The sequence below is a fragment of the Coturnix japonica genome, chromosome 1 (genome assembly GCF_054131305.1).
Source record: "Coturnix japonica strain WE chromosome 1, WE-NBRP24, whole genome shotgun sequence".
In the NCBI taxonomy this organism is placed as follows: domain Eukaryota; kingdom Metazoa; phylum Chordata; class Aves; order Galliformes; family Phasianidae; genus Coturnix; species Coturnix japonica.
The window spans coordinates 61,831,731-61,851,424 of NC_140663.1; the positions used below are offsets into that span (position 1 = coordinate 61,831,731).

Sequence of the window (19,694 nt, forward strand, 5' to 3'; positions counted from 1 at the left end):
CCTGCTTCCTTTGATACAATCTGCACCTCTCTGCACCTGGCCTTTCTCCCCTGGGAAAGTTGAGCTAGAGTTCTTCTGTCCTGTGCCCAAGTGTTCAGATAATGCAGGATCAGTGACTGCAAAAAATACTTGATGTGAATGATGAGAACTGGGATGTGCCCACAAACATGCACATGAGTATGCTCACACACATACAGACAAAATCCCTTTGCCCTACTAGAAGGTAGCCTCCCTTTCAGAGTGAATTCTGTTGATGATACTGATAACTCTGTGTAACTTTATCCCAAAGATGAAGATGTTGCTCCTATTCCAGACGTTCACCATGGTGGTGGTTTCTAATGACTGCCTGCCCTCATCTGCAGAAAGCTGCACTACCTTGTGCTGAAACCTATATGTGCTGGCTGGAATTGCAAAGGCAATGGGCTGGATTCTGGGAGAGGCTGTGCTTTGTACAGAAAAGGCCAGAGATTGTCCCAGGTGAGAAATATGAACAGTGCTCTTTTTAGGAATACCTAATATGAGCTGCAGCTTGGAGTATATGATCATCAGAAAAAAAATGAAAAATAAAAAGTAGGAATAGTAATAATAAAAAATTTATCATTAAAAAGTACAGCAAGGTGGAGATGGTTGAAAACAGAGGAAGTCCAATTAAAAAAGCAAATCAGAAATATTTAACCATACAAAATTGGAAAAAGAAAAAAAAAAGAGCAAACATTTTCAAAGACTTGGTGTGTCATCTCATAATGAGCATTTCTTGCCTCTATGGTCCTAGTGCTGTTACGTCTTTATTAATTAGCTTCAATCTCAGCAGCACAAGGAATATATTCATGGTAGATATCTGTAAGCGTGTCAATCTAATTCAGTGAGGCTCTGGAAATATAAATTACATCAATCATGAAGTCAATAAACAGTTAAAATAAGAGAAATAAGCCCTGCTTTTCACAAGATGCTTGGGACAGATAAACCAAGCCACTCCCGTGTATTATTTAGTCATAGTAACTTCAGGAACAGCACAGCACAATTTTTATTTTTATTTTTTTTTTGTGATGAAGTGTTCTGTTCAAGAACAGAAAGAAAAAAAGAAGCTGATTTTTAATGCAGAAGTAACATTTTGGAAGATATTTGGAAGGTGAAATTTGGAAGGGCAGAATCTGAGGTACAGAGAATTGTACATTTCACATGTATGTACTTGTTTTCTTGATTCATTTTCTTTTCTTTTTCCCACCTCCCACCCCCCACCCCAAGAAGAATGCCTTGCAGTGCACAGTTACATTTCAGGCATCTCTCATTTGGGAAGGAAATTGTGGCCCACAGCTTGTATCACTTACAGCAGGGTTAATCAGAAGTTACCCCTCTGCTGCGGGTACTTACATTGGTGTAAATCCTATGTAAGTGAGGCCAGAGTGATTTCAGTGTAACAAAGAATGTGACAACAGCAGCTTTCAACTGTGCATATTGGTGGCCCCTACCACATGGGTTTTCTGGAATCAAAGCCCTGTGTATTTGAACCCATGTTGACGAAGTAAAATAAAGCAGCCTTTCTAGTCTGCTTCTCAGCATGATAATGCTAATACAGTATTACTCTAAGGTCTTCTGAGTAGCTGCATTTAATAATGCTTTACAGTAAGGTTCCATTTATAAACACTTCATTATTAATAAAGCATGGCAATTTGTAGCATGCATAAAAATTATTTATATTCATGTGCTAACCAAGCCCATAGATTTAATAATATTGACGTCTTATAACATGCGTTGTAACAGCTTGTCACAGCATCATCTGTTAAGCATTTCTTACTAATGCATTTCATACCATGCCTTATAATAATTTGTTAAAGGATGCAGCTGCATCTATTAAGCCTTTCACAAATATGAATAGCACATTTTCTAAAATGGCACCATATATTAAATTATTACTGGATATTCTAACTGGAAACAGAAATTCTTTCTCTTTTACTTTCTTTCTCTTTTTCTCTCCCTTTATATTTTTACCTCTCTCTCTTTTTTCTTTTTCTATTTTTTTCCATTTTCCTTCCCTTACTTTCTCCCTTCCTTCCTTCAATATCTTTCTTTCTTAATTTAATTAGAAACTCAGCTTTCTCATAATGTTTGGTGGGAAGCTGTTTCAGCTTCTTATGGTTTTTTCTTCCAGTATATCTAAGTCTGAAAGCATCCTACAGAAAACTTCAAAAAACGGTGAAGTCTGTGGAAGTACTTCAACCAAACTGGGATGGTTCTACAAAAGAGACAGTGGTGAGAGCAGATGAACAACCTTGAGTTTTCAGCTCCTGAGTGAGGCAGAAAAATGGTACCTGTGGTTCTCTGCTTCTTAGGCACCCTCAATGTTTGGACTTTTTTTTTTTTTTTTTAACAATACCACAGAGTTATTACTTTTCATGCAGAAAATAATGAGTACAGAATGAGAATTCATAGAATCACAATGATCGAAGCAATCTGGTCAATCTCCCCCTGCTCAAGCAGAGCCACATAGACCAGGGTGCCTAGGGCAACATGCAGATCATAGTTAATAGCTCATAATGAATATAACGATAAATCATCCGAATCTATTGAAGATCTGTTTCAGAAAATATTTATTCATTAATTATCTTAGCAATAGAAGGTCTTCTACCTTTCTGGTCAGACAGAAATCTCTGAGGATGCAAGCAGAAGTGAGAACACTGTGCAAGTACTAAAGCAGTACATCATCTGTCTTCTTGGAAGTAGTTAGATTTATGAAAATGCATACTTGCTCAAACGTGAGCACAGGTTGGGTGCCACATCCTCACATTTACCGTGTAACTCTCATGTGTTTCTGGGCTATGCTAGGCCTCTCAATCCTCAGGTCTGTGTTGATGTCCTTTATTGTCTCTCTCCTGACCTATGGAAAAATTATGATCACTGATAGCTATTAGAAACTTCCACCCAGTTGGCAGTGCCTCACCCTGCCTCTGACTTTAGCCCACTGCCTTTTATTTTATATTGAATGCCATTGAAAGCTACTAGATAGCGCTTGTATACATTGCTTCAAACACCTATGCAAAAATGCCAGGTTATGCTTTGTAGCAGTTCTCTTTTGAGTTGTACCTTATTCCTCTCTTTTTTTTTCTTCTTCTTCTTCTTCTTTTTTTTTTTCTTCTCTGTGATATAATCTAAAAATGTGGCACCCTGCAATGTTATTGGAGATTAAATTCTTAATTATGAATTTCCTTGCTTTTGTGAGTTTGCCTCAGAACCTTAACATTTTTAATGCCATTTTTATGTGAATTTCCATGCTATTTTAATTCATTAGTCATGGGCTATCATTTTTCGATGTAATTACTGTAATTTCATCAAGTGACATAATTACAGTAAATACTTTGAGTAATTACTATTCATATGGAAAAAGATATCTGGAGGTGTAATAATGTCATATAATAAAATATTTATGATGTGTAAAGACAAATTAAGATGACATATTTACATCACGTAATGGCATGACAGCACTCCATATTTACCTTGGGTGAGGAGAATGACATAAAAATAAGTTTCAGTGACATCATCTTTTGGTAACGATTACAAAGAGTTGTGCAGCATCCAGGTACAGCAAATTCAATAACTCTTGCCTTTTAAAAATAAATAACCTTCCCCCACCCCTAGAAATGCCCCTAAACGCCAGAGGGTTGATCTGTTGCCAGCTGAGGTCAAAGGAAGGATTTACACTGACGCTGACATCAAATGGCAGTGCTGGGACTGGAGATCTTTCTGGAGAAGAACATCTGCCTGCCACTTCTAGCAGCTGCAGGTAGAAGGAAGATATTTTGAGGGAAAACAAAAACTAGCATGAGCAACAGTTTAGAAACTATCCAGACAGAGAATATGGTGTCTATACGTATGTTTCTGTGTGTGTCTTTGAGACTATGGAGAAGTAGCTGCACTAAGAAGCACGAGGACAATACTTAGCACATCAAAGCCTTCTGCAATTCAGAAATGCCAGATTTTATCAATCAAGTTTCAGTATAAATTTCATCTGCTGGCTCTGGTGTGCACAATTGTGCCCAGTCAGGTTGTGTCTCATTTGACTGCAGCAGCTCTGCCTTGCTTTGGGGAGCAACATAGCCAAGGATTAGGCCTTTCCCTTGAATGTTACAGAGGGTGGTTGTGGGAGGATATGAGAAGAATGAGATCTCACTGGCTGAAAGAATTATAAGAGGGGATGCTTGAATTCTCTACCTACGGTATTCTTGACAAAATATTCGATTTTCCACTAATTGTGTAGTCCTCATTGTCTATTTGCTAGCCTGGGGCTTAATCTGCCTGGTGGAAAGGCTCAGTGCTTGGCACTAAGTGTGAAGAAAGCAGGCTGGCACTCACAATCTGCACTAATGAACAGGCAGGTTGAGCCTTATACATTTGTATCCTTAAAATGAGTGGAGTTATATGACCTCTTCACAGCTTCATTATGCCTTCAGTGCTCAAGAACAAAATGATGCTTTTCCTACCCTCTGACCTTCCAGAGATCTGGTGAAGCTGGCAAATCATTGAGAAGAATTCAAACAATACAATAATGGGTGACAGCGTGGGTGAATAGATCTGCCTTTGTGTCAGGGCTCACATGGTGGGCTGTGAAAACAGCACTCAGGGCAGTGGGGATGATGTGGAGTGCTGGCTCTGTGTTGAGTTTGGTAGGGCTTGTGCTTTGCCATAATTCAAGGACCCAAGGAAAAAAAAAAAAGAGCAAATAATCAAATAATGTAGTTCGAGACTAGAGTATGATGCACCAAAAGGGCTACACAGGTTTGCCAGGGTAGTAAAATATTTGAAGCTTCTGTAAACCTAAGGATACCCTCACAGTATCATGTCTACTAATGTTACACAACCCACATGTGCCAGTGTGCCAATATAAGCACATTGATATTTACACAGTATTACCCTGCACTTACTGGAGCTGCACCTTTTGACTCATTTCTGTGGTGGCTGCATAGGAGATGACTCCCAACACAAGTTGGTACAATGACATAAAGTCCATGGATGCTGAAGGCAAGATAATGGAAGAATCATTTACTGGTTTGCTGTAAACTGTAGCAGCACTCATTTCCCTGTATAGGTCACAAATGACTTCCCCCTCTCTGCTAGAAGGGGTTGTATCTTGATAGGACTTCAATATAAAGTAGTTTCTTTTCCTCTAGATCAGGAAGAAGCACTAGGAAATTGGTGTTATCCTTTCCACATCTGTGAATCATTTATAATGCCACCTAGGACTACAAAAAAAGATAAAAGAATAAATTAATCTATGAGAACGAAGTAATTCTTCAGGGAACTGGATGAAAATGACAGTGATGCTACACTGTAGATAATCAGCATTTGCTTCATGTTAGCATCAGGTGTCAGTACTGTCATTCCCTTTCATAAGTCAGGTTAACAATGAAAACAACAACAATTACAAAAACTGAGGATCTCATAGACCCTTAGAGTCTGATAGGTTCTGTAGTGCTGTGGCTTTAACTTGATCAGTCTGAGTGCTGTCATTGTGACACAAATACCTAGTGTAATGTAAGTACAAACATACAAAATGTCATCCACGCGTGCATGCATCATGCATATATGTCATCTGTGTTTGTATACATTAACAAAACCAGGCCCTTATTATTTCTGGAGAATGAACCACTGGTTGATTTACAAACTCGCAGAGGTTTTGAAAGGTGTTAATAAACTTCAGTGCAATGTAGACAATATTAAACTGCTTGCCAAAGCCCCAGGCTAAGTTGGTCTTGTAAAGCTTAAACCAGATCCTTGGAACTCGCAGACAAATCCAAAGACCGTAAAAAAGAAAATGAGGAAAAAATTAGAAATCAGATGCTCAAGAGAGTATGTTCTTGCCAGTAACATGACAGAGTCAAGTTAATTCAAAGTGATTCAAACAAGGAAGATGATTTTTTTTTTTAGGATATTGCTGGCCAGTTCTGCATCCTGAATCTGATTGACATACGATACTACTAGGCTGAATGAAGACATTTTGCACATGTTTTTGCTTCAAAGAGCAATTGCTAGGGGTAAAACTGGTTAGTTACAATGTGGAGACATGCCAAACTATTCTGAATGAGAGTGGATTGCTGGCTATCTTGTGCTTCAAGGTTTGTAGGGCTGGGTGGATAATTAAGCATTCTTGACATTGCCATGTGGCCGCATAAGCTCGGAGGGCTGGAGAAACTAATGGTGGAAGCTCAGGTTCCTACTGGGTGTGCCGTCCAGATCTGTAAACTGTGATCTCCACTACAAGAAGCTGAATGAAGTGCACAGTATACTTTATGAGAATGTCTTTGACTATTACTGAAATTTCACTACAAAAATGAATGTTTTGACATAAATTCTTGACAGGGTTGGTTTGACATTTACTTTTTTTTTTTTTTTTAACAACTCTCTCTTTTTAGTGCAGCCTTTGTATCCACTCGCCTCCTTTGCCAAGGAGATCTATTTTTTTTTTTTAAATCAATCTATACCTTTCATAACGCAGTTTCCGCATTTTAAGCATTTTTTAAGACTTGTTGAATGAAAGATCTTCTGTCCCAGAATGTGTCAATGCATTATTGAAAGTAATAGCAAATTATTTATTCATAATAGCAGCCTGGGTCTGCTAAGCTAAGTTTGAGTGGGAAAAAGCCCTTTCCTCTCTGGCAGAACTTTTTGTTGTTGTCTGCTTTGTTTTCTGCTTAGTTCTATGTAAAACAAACAAACAAACAAACAGAAATCAAACCTCAGGCAATTCACTTTAACTTTTCAACTCATTAAGGTCTACCATGTTTCTTCCCAACTGAGAAAGAAGAATGGGAGTTTCTGAATCAGCCACTTTCCTGAGGACTACATGATGTTAGTAGAGGGAGAAAGAAGGCGAGAACCACCCAAGTACAACAGCTGGCTCTAACTTCATCTGGCAAAACTTCTGCTAATATACAAGACTGATTAATCTAAATTTCCAGTGCTCAAAATGGAAACTTTCAAGTCCATGTGCTTGCCTTTTCCAGCCACTTATTTTACTCTACATGAAATAACTCAAGCTTTATGTGAATTACAAATCAATCTTTTGGATAAAGATCTTCAATCTTTTCATAGAACCATAAGATCCTTAGAGTTGGATCCTTATACTACTTGGGCCCACATTATTTGCGGCTGATCATTCTGTGCATCTGTGGGTGCTAGTGTTCCCTCTGTTCCTTCACATGGGGTAAGATGAGAGACCCCCACATGTGGCTGAGGCCAGTTTGTGCCCAGCATCTCCAAGGGATGATTTGCATCAGAGTACAAAATGTGTCAAAGAATCATGGCTAAATCCGGCGGGCATGGTGACAGGGCTCATGATGTGACAAGGCAGATCAGCAGATGCTGTGCTTGTCTGGAGAGTGATTGGTAACAGGGGTAGCGAGGGGGGAAGGACAAACAGAGCGTGAGGAAACAGAGATTCCTCACATATACCCACACCACTGATGTATCTGGCAGGTTGGTCTCTCACAGGTAGGAATGGCCAGGAGCAGGGCAGGCAGCAGTGAGAAGTTTGGAAATATGTCAGTGTCAATTCAGGCTGAGCCAACCACTAACTCTGATTTCCAGTCTTTTCCAAATTGTGGTTTGTTAACTAGCAACTAGAACTTAGGGAAAAAAATAAAAAAAAGAAGTCTAACCATCTATTACTGAGTGAAATCAAAGTCAGAGCTGTGTTTCAATAAATTCAGAAATGGCACTGTGTTTTCTTTGTATTGTCTTTTGTGAAGGCATTTGCTTCCAGACTGTATTAACAAAATATGTTGTTTGACAGATATCATCTCTGCAGACAGGTTGCCTAATCTGTTTTATTGACAAATTGACTTATTATTTGATCAACTTGAATATAGTCTTCAAGATATATTTCTATTATAAAAAAGTAGATGGAACAGGGAATAATGTGTTTAGTCCATCATCCTCTTTCAGCTGTCATTTAAACACTGGTGTGTCTGCAGGAAGAGAAAAGAAAAGTTATACAGTTGTTTTGATCATGCTGTCAGAATTGTCTTTATTGTCTGTTGGGGAATCGCCTATGTAATTTCTTCTTCCTTGATACGATAATATATTGACCTCCCTTATTCAGTCAGAAGAAAGTGGGTTATGATGGCTCTACCCACCACCTACATGAAGTTTCATATTCTATCAGCAGAGAAACAAAGCATTTCTGGGAGCCAGAATCACTTACTTATACTTCACTTCCCTTGTGTTCTCTTTCATTGGGTCCTGGAAACAAAGTGAAGTTAAGAGGTTTTCTTCACCAAAGTCAGAAACATTAAAAAAGAAAAAAATTATAGGCAGTTAAGTTACATTCTTTTCTCTGGGGGGCTGTTGATTATGTCTATTTTTAAGTCATGAAGTTGTACTTGGAAAGTTTCAAAGATAGGAAGAATAGGAAACTTTTGCAGTCTGTACTGAGCTGGTCAACTAGATAAACATGACAGCAAGTGAGGCCTGCTTGTGTTGGTACCAAACCCCGCTCACCTCTGCCCACGGTGTTCCCAGGACCCCAACACAGATGTGGCTGTGGGCACCAAAGAAACTGGAAGACGAGACAAAATTGGACCTATACAAAAGTCAGCTGTATTTTGATGTTTGCTTTCAAAACTTAATTAACGTTAGAAAGAAACAAATACCTGGGACCAAGACACTCGCTTAGAATGCTCCTCCATTTAGTCTGGCATATCTTAGTGCATTTTGTCCATTTCTAATTGCACTCAAAGTAGGTTGAGCACCTGTATGGAGGGATAATCACAAAAGGCCTTGCTTTGTCTATTTTGACTCCCTCTGGAATCAGAATAATTACAGGTGGTGAAAATCTTACCCCTTCCATGTCAAAAGGAAGATTTTTCTTTGAGAGAGTGAAAGCTTAAATTGAATTCTTAAAATGCAGCTATCCTGTACAAGGCAAAATTATTTTCATCTTGTTCAATTCGATGGGTAAATATGATGTTGGAAAGAAGTTGAACATGATTTTGAGCCACAAAGTCAGAATTCTTTGATAAAAAGAATCCCAAATTCAAAGCATTTGAGAGTCCAGCCAGGCAGCTCCAAGATCCCTGAGCTCATCACCTTGGCCTTGGTTCAGCAAAGTCCCGGGCTGCTTAGAGGAAATCTGGCTACAGGGGAAAAACAGCACCAAACCACCCACAATTTGCCCATCTTTGGGGTTTTTTCCTTCCCCCTTTTTTTTTTTTTTTTTTTTTTTAATAAGCTGCAGACATTGAATGCTGTGCTTGCCTGAGAGCTTTTTCCTGTAGCTAATAATACTTTGCACTGCTGTAGCGCCTTTAATCCAAAGATCTCAGAGTGCTTTGCAGGCATTAATGAATTAAGCCTCCTAACACCCCTTTGAAGTAGGTATTATTATGGCAGTCTTGGAGATGGGCTGCGTAATTTTCCTGAAGTTGTAGAGCAAGTTTCTGACAGAGTCAGGAATCGCCTGCTGAAGCCCTGCGTCTCTCTGCCCCGCTTCTCCTACCACCGCTCCGCTCTCTCAGACTAAGTCTCGTAAATCATTTTAATTTTAAATAATTACTTTGATTTACTTACTGTATTTAAGTCATATCTCTGCTAAATACAACAGGAGGCATCGATTTATCCTTGGTGGGTTAGGCATTCACTGCCTGTGAAAGTTGCGCTGATAACATGAAGCTAAACCGACACAAATCCCTGTGTGGGGATGCTCTGGCGGGGGGACAGGAGGGGCTTTGCAGGGCTTAGTTTGAGCCTTGCCATCATGCACACACGCTCAGTCCCGTGTTGCTGCACTAGACCAGTTCCTGCATTTCACAGAACTATAGAATCATGGAGTGGTTTGGGTTATGAGGGGAGTAAAGCCCGTCTAGTTCCTGTGGGCAGTGTTTTCACCCACTAGCCTAGGTAGAAATGTGTTGCTCTTGCATGGCAGCCTCCCACTGAATGAGTTGGCCTATACAGTGGTGGGGCAGGACAGGCTGGCTTCTGCCCCTGGCAGCCATTTTGGAGGCACCCTTGGGAACTTGTAGGTTCTCTCTGGCCTTGGCTTTCAGCTCTGACTGGAGTAGAGGAGAAAAGCCCTCGTGCCCACCAGATGCACGCACCACATCATGTTGATAAACATATTCAGAAGACTTCCTAGAACCTTTCAGCATGAGCTTTCCACTGGCCAGCCTCTCAGCCACTGCTTCTTTCTCTCCTGCACTGCTCTTCTGCAATACTGTTGAATGTATACCAATTGGAGGCTTATCGGTGAGAGCTCTTCCATGCTGATCCGAAACTTGTAGCCCTACACTTCCTCATGGGGAAGACACTCTTTTGCCAGTTGGGGTTGGGGGTGGGGGGACTTTTCACTTTCCTACACACATCTCTCTGTATGTTGCTGTCTTGGTAGGAATGCGCTAATTGTCACACGTCTCTCTTTTTTAAATAGATTAATGCCATAATTATCCTCATTTTCTTCCTTCCTGCTACAGGCAACTGCTGGAATGCTTTAGCATTTTTTTGAAGGAAAAAAAAAAAAAGGAAAAAAAAGAATCCCACAGCTTGGCTGAAGGCATTAATTGTCACCCTCCCAAGTCTAGGCCATGATAACTCTTCTAGAAACCTTTTTAACATTTTGGTTGTACTTTTAGGGTCTAACTGGTCTTTATTGCAATTTTCGCAGCCTTGGCCACTTCTGTTAAAAATCCTACGCACCTCCAACTCAGTGAGAAGGTCCAAGTGCTTTTGGACATCCCAGGGGTTGGTGGGCAATGACACGGTGGGTTTTGGCAGTGTAGGCTTTGTACAGGGCAATGGCTGTTAAAAGGGCAAAGAAGCAAAGCATCTTGGCTCAAGTAGCAGGTGAAGAGTCAGTAGGTATGCTGAGCAGACACCATAGCATAACTTGACAGCCACACTACCCAGCATGGCCATGGTCGTTCCTCTGGCCTGTATGGTAGACAGGTGCTCTCTTTATGATTGTACTGATTAACACACAAAGGATATGGTGTGAATTTTAGATGTTCTATGATTCTGATAAAGGGATTTTAAGGGGCTAAAGGATGCCGGGCTGAGCTTCCCATGACAGGCTGTAACACGAAGCTGCCAAAAAAGATCTCTGGTTTGCCGATGGGCTGCTGTTTTTAAGTGCTGCCCCTTATCCCAGGAGGAGTGTGGAGGGCAACCTGGAAAGTAACAGAAGTGTGGGCAGGTTTGTAGGACCTCCATCACCAGGTGCCCCCTTTTGCTTTCCCAAATATTGCCTTTCCCCTTCGGGAAATCTGGAACCATAGAATGGCATCTGTCAAGCCGTAGGCACTCAAGAGTAAGCACCCATCAGAATAACTTACTGTCAAAAACAGGTACAAATACATTTCATCCCACTTCATGCCATATGCTGCTGTCAAAACTCCATGAACTGTTTAGGCAGCATGTTGGGACATTATGACTAACTATGAGCAGAGCTATTTTTTTTTCCTAGCTTCGTGTCATTGGTGTTTTAATTGAGCGTTTGCTTCGATCTCTGAACAGGTAAACCTGCAGAAAGCAAACAAGCTGGGAAGGTGGGCATGCTCTGAACCTCTGGATTCAAACCCCTCTGTGTAGGAAGAGCTTTGACTCTGAACTGGGAATTGCTCAGTGAGTGGCACCTGTCATCATAGTTCTGCACCGCACTGTTGAAGAATCAGTTTTTTCTTCTAGTTTAATATTGGTATTTTAAAGACAGAGTGACTTTTCTTCTCCTGTGTAAGTTGAAAAGATTGAATTTTGGAATGGACAGGAAAGCTGAACTGAAATCTTTTTTTGCTCCTTGAGCCCAGCTGTTTTGCTCTGCTAGCAACAAAATTAAATAGCGCAATCTTCACTACAATAAGTGGGAAACAGAACACAGTATAGGTAAAGAACACATTTGCTGTTTTATTGGTGCCTTGCAGGGCAATAATACTGAAAAAGGGGAATGCAAAGGAAACAAAAAACAAAAAACAAAAAAACCAACCAAACAAACAAAAAAAGCAACCAAACAAAAAATAACAACCAAAAACCCAGGACGGTGGCAACCCACGGTGTATTTTTTTTTAAAGAGTACATCAACTCCTGTTTTTTTCATTTATTGTGGCATGAATGATAACATAAAACCAAAACATGAAAATATACAACTTATATTACACTATGTGTTATGAACAAAATATAAATCTATAACTCTATGTTATATTTACATAATTATTTCTTTTATTAAATTTCAAGTGAGATGGTAGGTTGCGCATACTTTGTTTTAAGCTCCAGGCATTTGATTGTCTCTATTTCTTTTCTATTTTCATTTCACTTGTAAAATCCAAAAACGTTAAAGGAGTAAGAGCTTTAGAGCCAACGGAGCTATATAAATACTGCTTCATCAAACCAGTGACAAAAACACTGGGGAGTAGAGAAATCAGTCAGTAGAAAAAAAATGAACTTGACATGTTCTTCAATCTGGGAAACTGACAAGTTAAGATAAAGTTGAAAGAATGTAAATATAAACCAAGCTAAACATCCAGCCCATGCCCTGTGAATTGAGGATACACTTGAATCCACATCCAGTGAATTACACACATTGCTCTGCAAAACTGAAGATATGATTCTGTCAAGAAGTGGGCAGACAAAAATACTTCCTATCTGATAAATCATGCCCTTAAATGCACAGGATATTATATAGTTGCCATTCATTCTAGCAGATGAATCCTTGCTAAGTTAGGTCTACGTTTCCACGGAGTATAATTATTTTTGATGTTATAAACGTGATGTCAGAGGCTTCTTCGGGGACAATAACAGCTCATCTCTTTGGATTAAAAAGAAAAAGCTCTGAAAATGTGCTGTAAAAAGGTTAAAGACAATTTACTTTCTAAAAAATGATTTAATTAAAGAGAGAGTCTACTGCAGTAACCAAATCTTTGAAATAATGTCTTCGAAGAAAGAATTTCTTCCATATGCATTTGTAATAAGAGGATTTGGTTACAAAACTAATTAAATGCTATAATAATAGCCAGTGTTCTTTTCTGGGGGCCTGATTAATACAGCGGAACGGTTAAATAAAGATGTTAAATGCACTTAAAAATCCTATTTTACTAATATAAGGCATGAATAAATTGAAAAAGGATATGCTCTGTGTTATTTAATTGAGCTTAGAAGCAAGTGTCTCAGTTTTTTCTCTTCTTTTCCCCTTTTCCCCACTGCTGGCATTGTTCTTCTCTCAGCTACTGAGCGCACTGATGCAAGAGGCTCCCCGACGTCAGAGAGGAGCACAGGGCCGCCACAGCAGAATGGCCTCCACATGCTTGGAGGTTAATACAAGCCCAACCTCTTCTAACCTGGTTTGCCTACGTGCTCTGGGGACACAGAACCCAGGAAAAAAAAAAAAGAAAAAAAAAAAGAAAAAAAAAAAAAAGAAACAAGATCTATTTTTATGCATTCTGGTTTTTTTTTTTTTGTTGTTGTTATTGTTGTTGTTGTTTTGTTGTTGTTTTGTTTGAGAACTGAAAGAGGGACAAACAGGGCCTCATATTCAAATCTGGTCTTCTACTTGAAGGATATATGGGCACTCATGCTTTGGCCCAACAAAACCTTAGCGCAGGTGCAAGTATTTTGCTGGTTTGGGATCCCAGAGCCTTTCTTTTTTTTTTTTTCCTTTTTTTCTTTTCTTTTTTTTTTTTTTGTTCTTTTTTTTTTTTTGTTTTGTTTTTGTTTTTCATTTTAACATTGCTGTATCAGGTTCAGTATCAAAACACAGGTGGTGGGCAGTACACTCCAGCTACCCCTTCAACCAACCTGACCAAATGCAGGCTCCAGCACAGTCCCTCAGACAGAAATGTGCAGATGACAAACCCAGCACTGGCCCGAGCCTTAGCCCAGGCCCACATGGTGAACAGCAAACACAGAACTCGCTCTACTGCCCTAACACCAGCCTTGCTCCAGCACCGGACTGAGATGGGGCCACCTCTAGAGCATCTCCAGAGCATCTCCTGCAGCACTGCTCATAGTCTGGGGCTGAAATTTGGCCTGGCTGAAGTGAAGGGAACTTTGTCCCATTGACTTCACCGAGGCTGGCTTTCTAGCCCACACATCCAAGGCCTACTCCAGTCATGTTTGCTGCAGTGGCACCTACCTGGAGCTAAAACAAAGTATTCTGGTAGCCCAACATTACACCGTTAAACCAGAGAGTCTCTATAATGTGGTGGAAATTTAGCATCCAGCAAATGTGAGGTGAACCCACAAGAGTCAGAAGTAATTTGTTCACAAAGACAGGGAACAAATTTTAAAAGTTTTTAGAAAAAAGAAAAAAAAAAGAAAAAAAAAAGAAAAAAAAAAGGAGCAAATATCTGTTTTCACATTGTACATAATAATGATATAAAAACAATTGCCTATTTTTTTTTTTTTTACTTTTTTTTTTTTTTTTTACTTCTTATCTAAACAGAGTGCTTCAAAAAAATTGGCTCTAGATGACTGGTGTAATTAAATAACTAAAATGAGTGATGAGAGAGCAGAAGTTAATTAAGATTGAAAACAACACTCCCATTAATTCACTCCATCATAATAAAACATCAGAAGTTGACATGGCTGGGGCCAAAATTAAAATAACAGAAAGAGGAATGGTGTGAGCAGAAGAAGAAGCTATTTCTTTTCATATGTATATATATATATTTATATATATATAAAAAGGCAAGGTGGGAAGGGGTATCCATTTTAAATAGCCTAACAGCTTCATTTGCTGCACTGCCAAATTAGAACAGAATAAAATAAAGTTAAAACAGGAAGGGGGAGGGGGGGCGGGGGGGATAAAATAAATTATACATAATTTACTAATCTGGGAACAGCTGACCATTATTATTATTATTATAATTACCATTACAACACTAGCAAGAAGAGGCAGTTCAACTGAAAAAAACAAACAAACAAAAAACAAACCAAACCAAACAAAAAAAATAACCACAGTCATAAAACACAAACAAAAAGAACCCTCTCTGACATGGAGGATATGATCAGCTACTCCAAGCATAACTTCAGAGCAAATCTTCTGAGAGAGAGAAAATAGAAAAGAATTTTTGTGAGGCAGAGGTGGACATCAAAAAGGGAAAACAAGGAGAAAAACAAAACAGATGTCGCCTGTTAGAAGTATCACACGTCCAAACTGCTTGTTGGAGTATTGTCCTACTCTTCAATGGCATTTGCTTGTTTGCTTTGTGCAAGGTCTGCACAGGTCAAGTTACACTTCAAGCGGTCATTCAGCAGGAAAGACCCAATGTCCTCCTCTCCAAGCACTCCTGCTGCCTGCCCCTTCTGCCCTGCATGTTACCATGATGTCTAAATTTATGTCGCGAAGGTAAATTTGCAAAATCAGCATTGCCAAGAACTGAACATGCTGGTTCTGGCAAACCCTCGGGCTGAGATCTGGCTGGTACAAAGACTCACGAGACTATTTCCACTAAGGGAATGCTGGCAATGAGCCTCTCTGGCAGCACGGATTTACCAGTGAGCAATAAAAAGGTGGTATTAGAAAACTGACCCAGAAGAAGGCTCTTCTCAGTATGACCCTGGGACTACGCAGATCTACTGGACAGCTGCTGTTTGAAACCAGAGGTAGCCTTTTTGATTGGTTAATTGGTTTGGATCAAATGCTTCTGTTTTGCTATATGAAAGTGGGTGCTGTCTTTCTAGAGGGAGAGTGCAGAGATGAAAAGAGATTCTGTAACTCACTTGTATTTATGCTCTTCAGCTGAAATAAAGTATAATGCTCTGTTACCTTGTTGAAATTACAACAGGCTAACATATGCTCAGCATCACACTTGTGTAAATCTACCTTCTTCACCCTGCCTGCTGTTGCCCAAGGAAGGCAAAGTTGCACAACAACGTACCCAGGGGCTCTAGGACAACTCTGGAAGGAACACAGCCCGAGAGACAAATTTTAACCTGTGAGAGGCAGTATCTAGGGAAACTCAGCACCATAAAGGCTTGGGTTCTCTTTTCTCGACTTTGAAAACAAAAATCTCTTTGTATCTATCAGTTTTTCTACCTACTAAAAACATCCCACTGAGAAAAATGGATTTCTGCAAGTGCAAAGGAGAGAAAAAAAAAAAATAATGCCAGTTAAAAACACCAAAACCACAACGCAATTGCATTTGGAATCAGCGATCAGTGCTCAGCAGCCCTGCAGGTACGAGTTCATTAACACTGGACATCACGGTAGCCTAATTACACTCAGTGAGGAGTTTACATCTCCAGCTGCCCTGTCGTGTGTTGAACAAACCCTATTTTGAACAATCTTTTTGTTATGTCCTGTATGCTGCCACTTGAAGTGTAAATGAAAAGCAAAAGCTCTTTGCAGACCAAGTCCTTCGGAGGGTGCGGGATTTCATTCTGGAACATGCTTTTTGCTCACAATAGTCCAATATTATTCTTATTAGTACCATAAACACGCACACATGAAAATCCAAGATCATAAAATATTTTTTCTCTAAATTTCTTATGCTCTCTCTCTCTCTCTCTCTCTCTTTTTCACCTGAGAATGGCACCTACAGTTTCCTTTAAAAAGCAAAACCAAAACCAAAAATATAATCTCACCAGCTGCTGGTATATCAGGTTCTTCAAGGGATTGTCTAAGATACAACACTGTCCTAACTTGAGATAGAGCAGGAAGAGAAAGGAAACCCAAAGAAAAACAAAAACAAAGACCAACAAAAAATAAAATAAAGCAAATTGGACTAGTTCAGCGCTGTAGTACAAATTTGGCACTTGCTCAAAGACTCAGTATGATGTGCAACTGATGAAGAGAAGTTCTCTCTTGAAAGGAAATAATTGCTTGCTGGGGTTAACAGAAACAGGCTCCCCACTTCCTTCCTTGCCAGCCACGCGCACACGCACACACACACACGCTTCAGACCCAAACGTGCCAGGGAGGAGAAGGAGGAGACAGAAGGGGAAAAAGGAATTTTATCTTTTTCTTCTTTCCTGTCAGGTGCATTACCAAAAAAATAAAAATAAAAAAGGAAAAGAAAAAAAAAAAAAGGAAAAAAAAAGAAAAATTATTTCTCTTTAAACTGTAGCACAAAACAACAAAACACATTCACAAGCCACTTGTTGGCACTGTGTACCTGAGTGAGAATTTCTAGAACATTGTAGAACAAACAGCCATAAAGTTTATTTGAAAAAAAAAATAATAATAATAAAAGGTCGACGGGTAAGACTTCAGTGCTTGGGTATAGCAGCTGAATTACTGGCATTATTTTACCCATAGCTTATATTATTCTGTTGTTGTTGTCGTTGTCTTTGTTTCCTTTCTTCTGAGCCTTTTTTCTTCTGATGCAGGCTGATGTCTATTAGTCAGCTGATGTCCCAACTAGTTAAGACTAACAGTTAAAGTAACAGTCAGTGTATGAGAAAGTTAATGTGCTTGGCCACTGGTAAGGATAAACCAGATGGGGCTTTATTTATTTTTTCTTTTCTCCTTGAAGTCCTGCGGGTCACATGGTATTTGGACCCTGATCAGTTGGCTTGCCCCGCAATGTGATTTTCACTGTCACTGCCATAGTCCACATCGGGGTCATCCTCTTCCTCATCATACTCATCGTAGATTTCTCCATTGACGTCATCGGTCTGCATCTCTTCCTTGATATGGGGCTCCTCACCTTTGATGCCGTAAGTGCTCTGGATGACAGGCATCCCGGGCTCGGGGCTGCTGGACACACTTGAGTGCTCTGAGGGCAGGTGTGGGGAAGGCATTCCTGCCATGGCGATGGCTCCTGGGTAAACGACACCTGCGGTGGCAATGGGAATCTGTGCTTGTTGCCTGCAATGGAGAAGAAGGAAGAGGACATTTGAGTACTGCAAGAAGCAGAGAGAGAGCAAGTATGATGGCACTTGGCAAACCCATTAGCATGCGCTCTTGAGCATTCAGAGGGAGCTTCTGGATGGCCCATACATGACTACCCTGGTATCAATACTCCAGATTCACCAACTGATGCTCCTGACGTGAACAGTGAGCCCAAACCAACTTCACTGCTAAGGAAATTCAACCTTTGTGAACTTCTTCAGTTACACCTGAACCACACAGCTTCAGCTTATCAGCCTGTGACGCAAATTTCTTTACTGAGCAGCCAGAAAGAAGCAAGCACCCTTTCAGTCATGGACTACCTCACAAAACCATGCATTTTGAAAATCTTCTTAAACAATCACAAGCAGTTGAAAGGATTAGAAATAAAAATTTGCTAACAGGATAAATGAAGCTAAGGCTGGACAGTCTGCAAAGCAAAGGGAAGTAACTTTGGATGAGGAGAAAGGAAAGGCCTCTCTGATGAGAGAAGTCTACTGCACGGTAACACCTGGACCTGGCCCTTGTTATAGAGAAGGGCAGTGGGCTTTCTGGGGCCCAAGTGGGTAACGGCCTCCCACTGGAAGGTGACAGTTACCAGAGTGAGTAAAACTGGTGAAAAACAGAAACTTTGAAGCAGGGTGGATAAAACTGGGAAAAGCCAGACTTAAAATGGAAGCATGCATTATTTAAAAATAAATAAAAAGCAAGCGAACAACATGAGCATTTGAGCAAATCCTCTATAAGATGCCTTTATATAGCATCTAAGCCTTGGAAACCTGTCTGCAGCAATGAAAGACGAATTATTCCAGGCCATAGAAATTCCCTTTGCATCAAGAACACTAGCTGTGTTATACCAGCGTTTGTTTCCCTGAGAAGCTTCAGGGTCCCAACAAGCCCAGAGGTTTAAAATTCATGCTCCTTTTGTTTCCTTGCTGCATGAAGTAATTCCATTGCAGTAATACTCTTCAGTACATGCTGCACATTGTAATGTCATCAGCGGTGTGTCCATCTGTACTGAAAAGCCTTGCCACAGGAGACAGGGCAGAGTCTCTTGAGATGAACATTCGTAATTAAGAATGAAACCTTTCCCTGTTCCCTTGCCTGGCTGTGCCCTGGCTGTACAGTAAGCCCCACACAGTACAGTGATCCTGAAAGACTCTCCTTAGCCAAAGAGCTTTACATTTGTTTGGAATTGCTAGCTGTGTTTTCAGTTACTTCCTGCCTGCCATTCAAGCGAGGCCGCTGTCAGTATAATCGTTATTTCCTTGTTGCTGAAACAAGTTTAAGTTGTCTCAGCTGAAGACACAGCTCTTACAGAAGGGAGCGGATCTAATTTGCATTTTATTCTTAATTCAATAGGAAGGCTTTGTTTTCTGGAGTCAGCATTTCTGTAACAAGATTCAGCACACTTAAATTGCTTTTAATATTTAACAATAGGAATACTTTGCACTTAAATGGTGCTTTTCAGAGTGCTTTCCAAATATTAAATAATTTAAGAACAGTATTTTTCCACTTCTACAGGATGTCCACTCTGGAGGATGAGGTGTGTTTACCACACCACCATTAAAGATGAGGTCATTAAGACACAAAAACATTAAGCACAAGAGTTGCAAAAAATGCTCAGTCCTTCCCATTGTGCTGTTTTCAGGCAAGTTTACAGGATGTCCCAGCAGCTCGCACAGCGAGAGCTCTTAAAAAACCCCATCACTTACTTTAGGGTGCAATTAGGAGCTGGATTTGTGTTCAGAAGTTCAGCCCCAAATGACCTGTGCAGGGCGATGCTGCAGATGGGGAACCAAAACCAGGAATGCAGCTGCAGTGCTGGGACTCCCAGAATAAAACACTGACCCCACTGCGGTCATTGGCCTCTTTGTCAGTAGCTCCT

General features: G+C 40.1%; 1 protein-coding gene across 41 annotated transcripts in view; it reads right to left on the reverse strand.

The window, feature by feature from the left end:
* Positions 1-17,112: 17,112 nt before the first annotated feature.
* SOX5 (SRY-box transcription factor 5) overlaps positions 17,113-19,694 on the reverse strand; it is a 622,935-nt gene continuing 620,353 nt past the window's right edge. For all 41 annotated transcript variants that reach the window (XM_015868603.3, XM_085542555.1, XM_085542533.1 and 38 more), the window contains one exon: positions 17,113-17,785. In XM_015868603.3, coding sequence (XP_015724089.1) covers positions 17,482-17,785 — 304 coding nt within the window. In that variant the 3' untranslated portion in view covers positions 17,113-17,481. The remainder of the gene's footprint in view (positions 17,786-19,694) is intronic.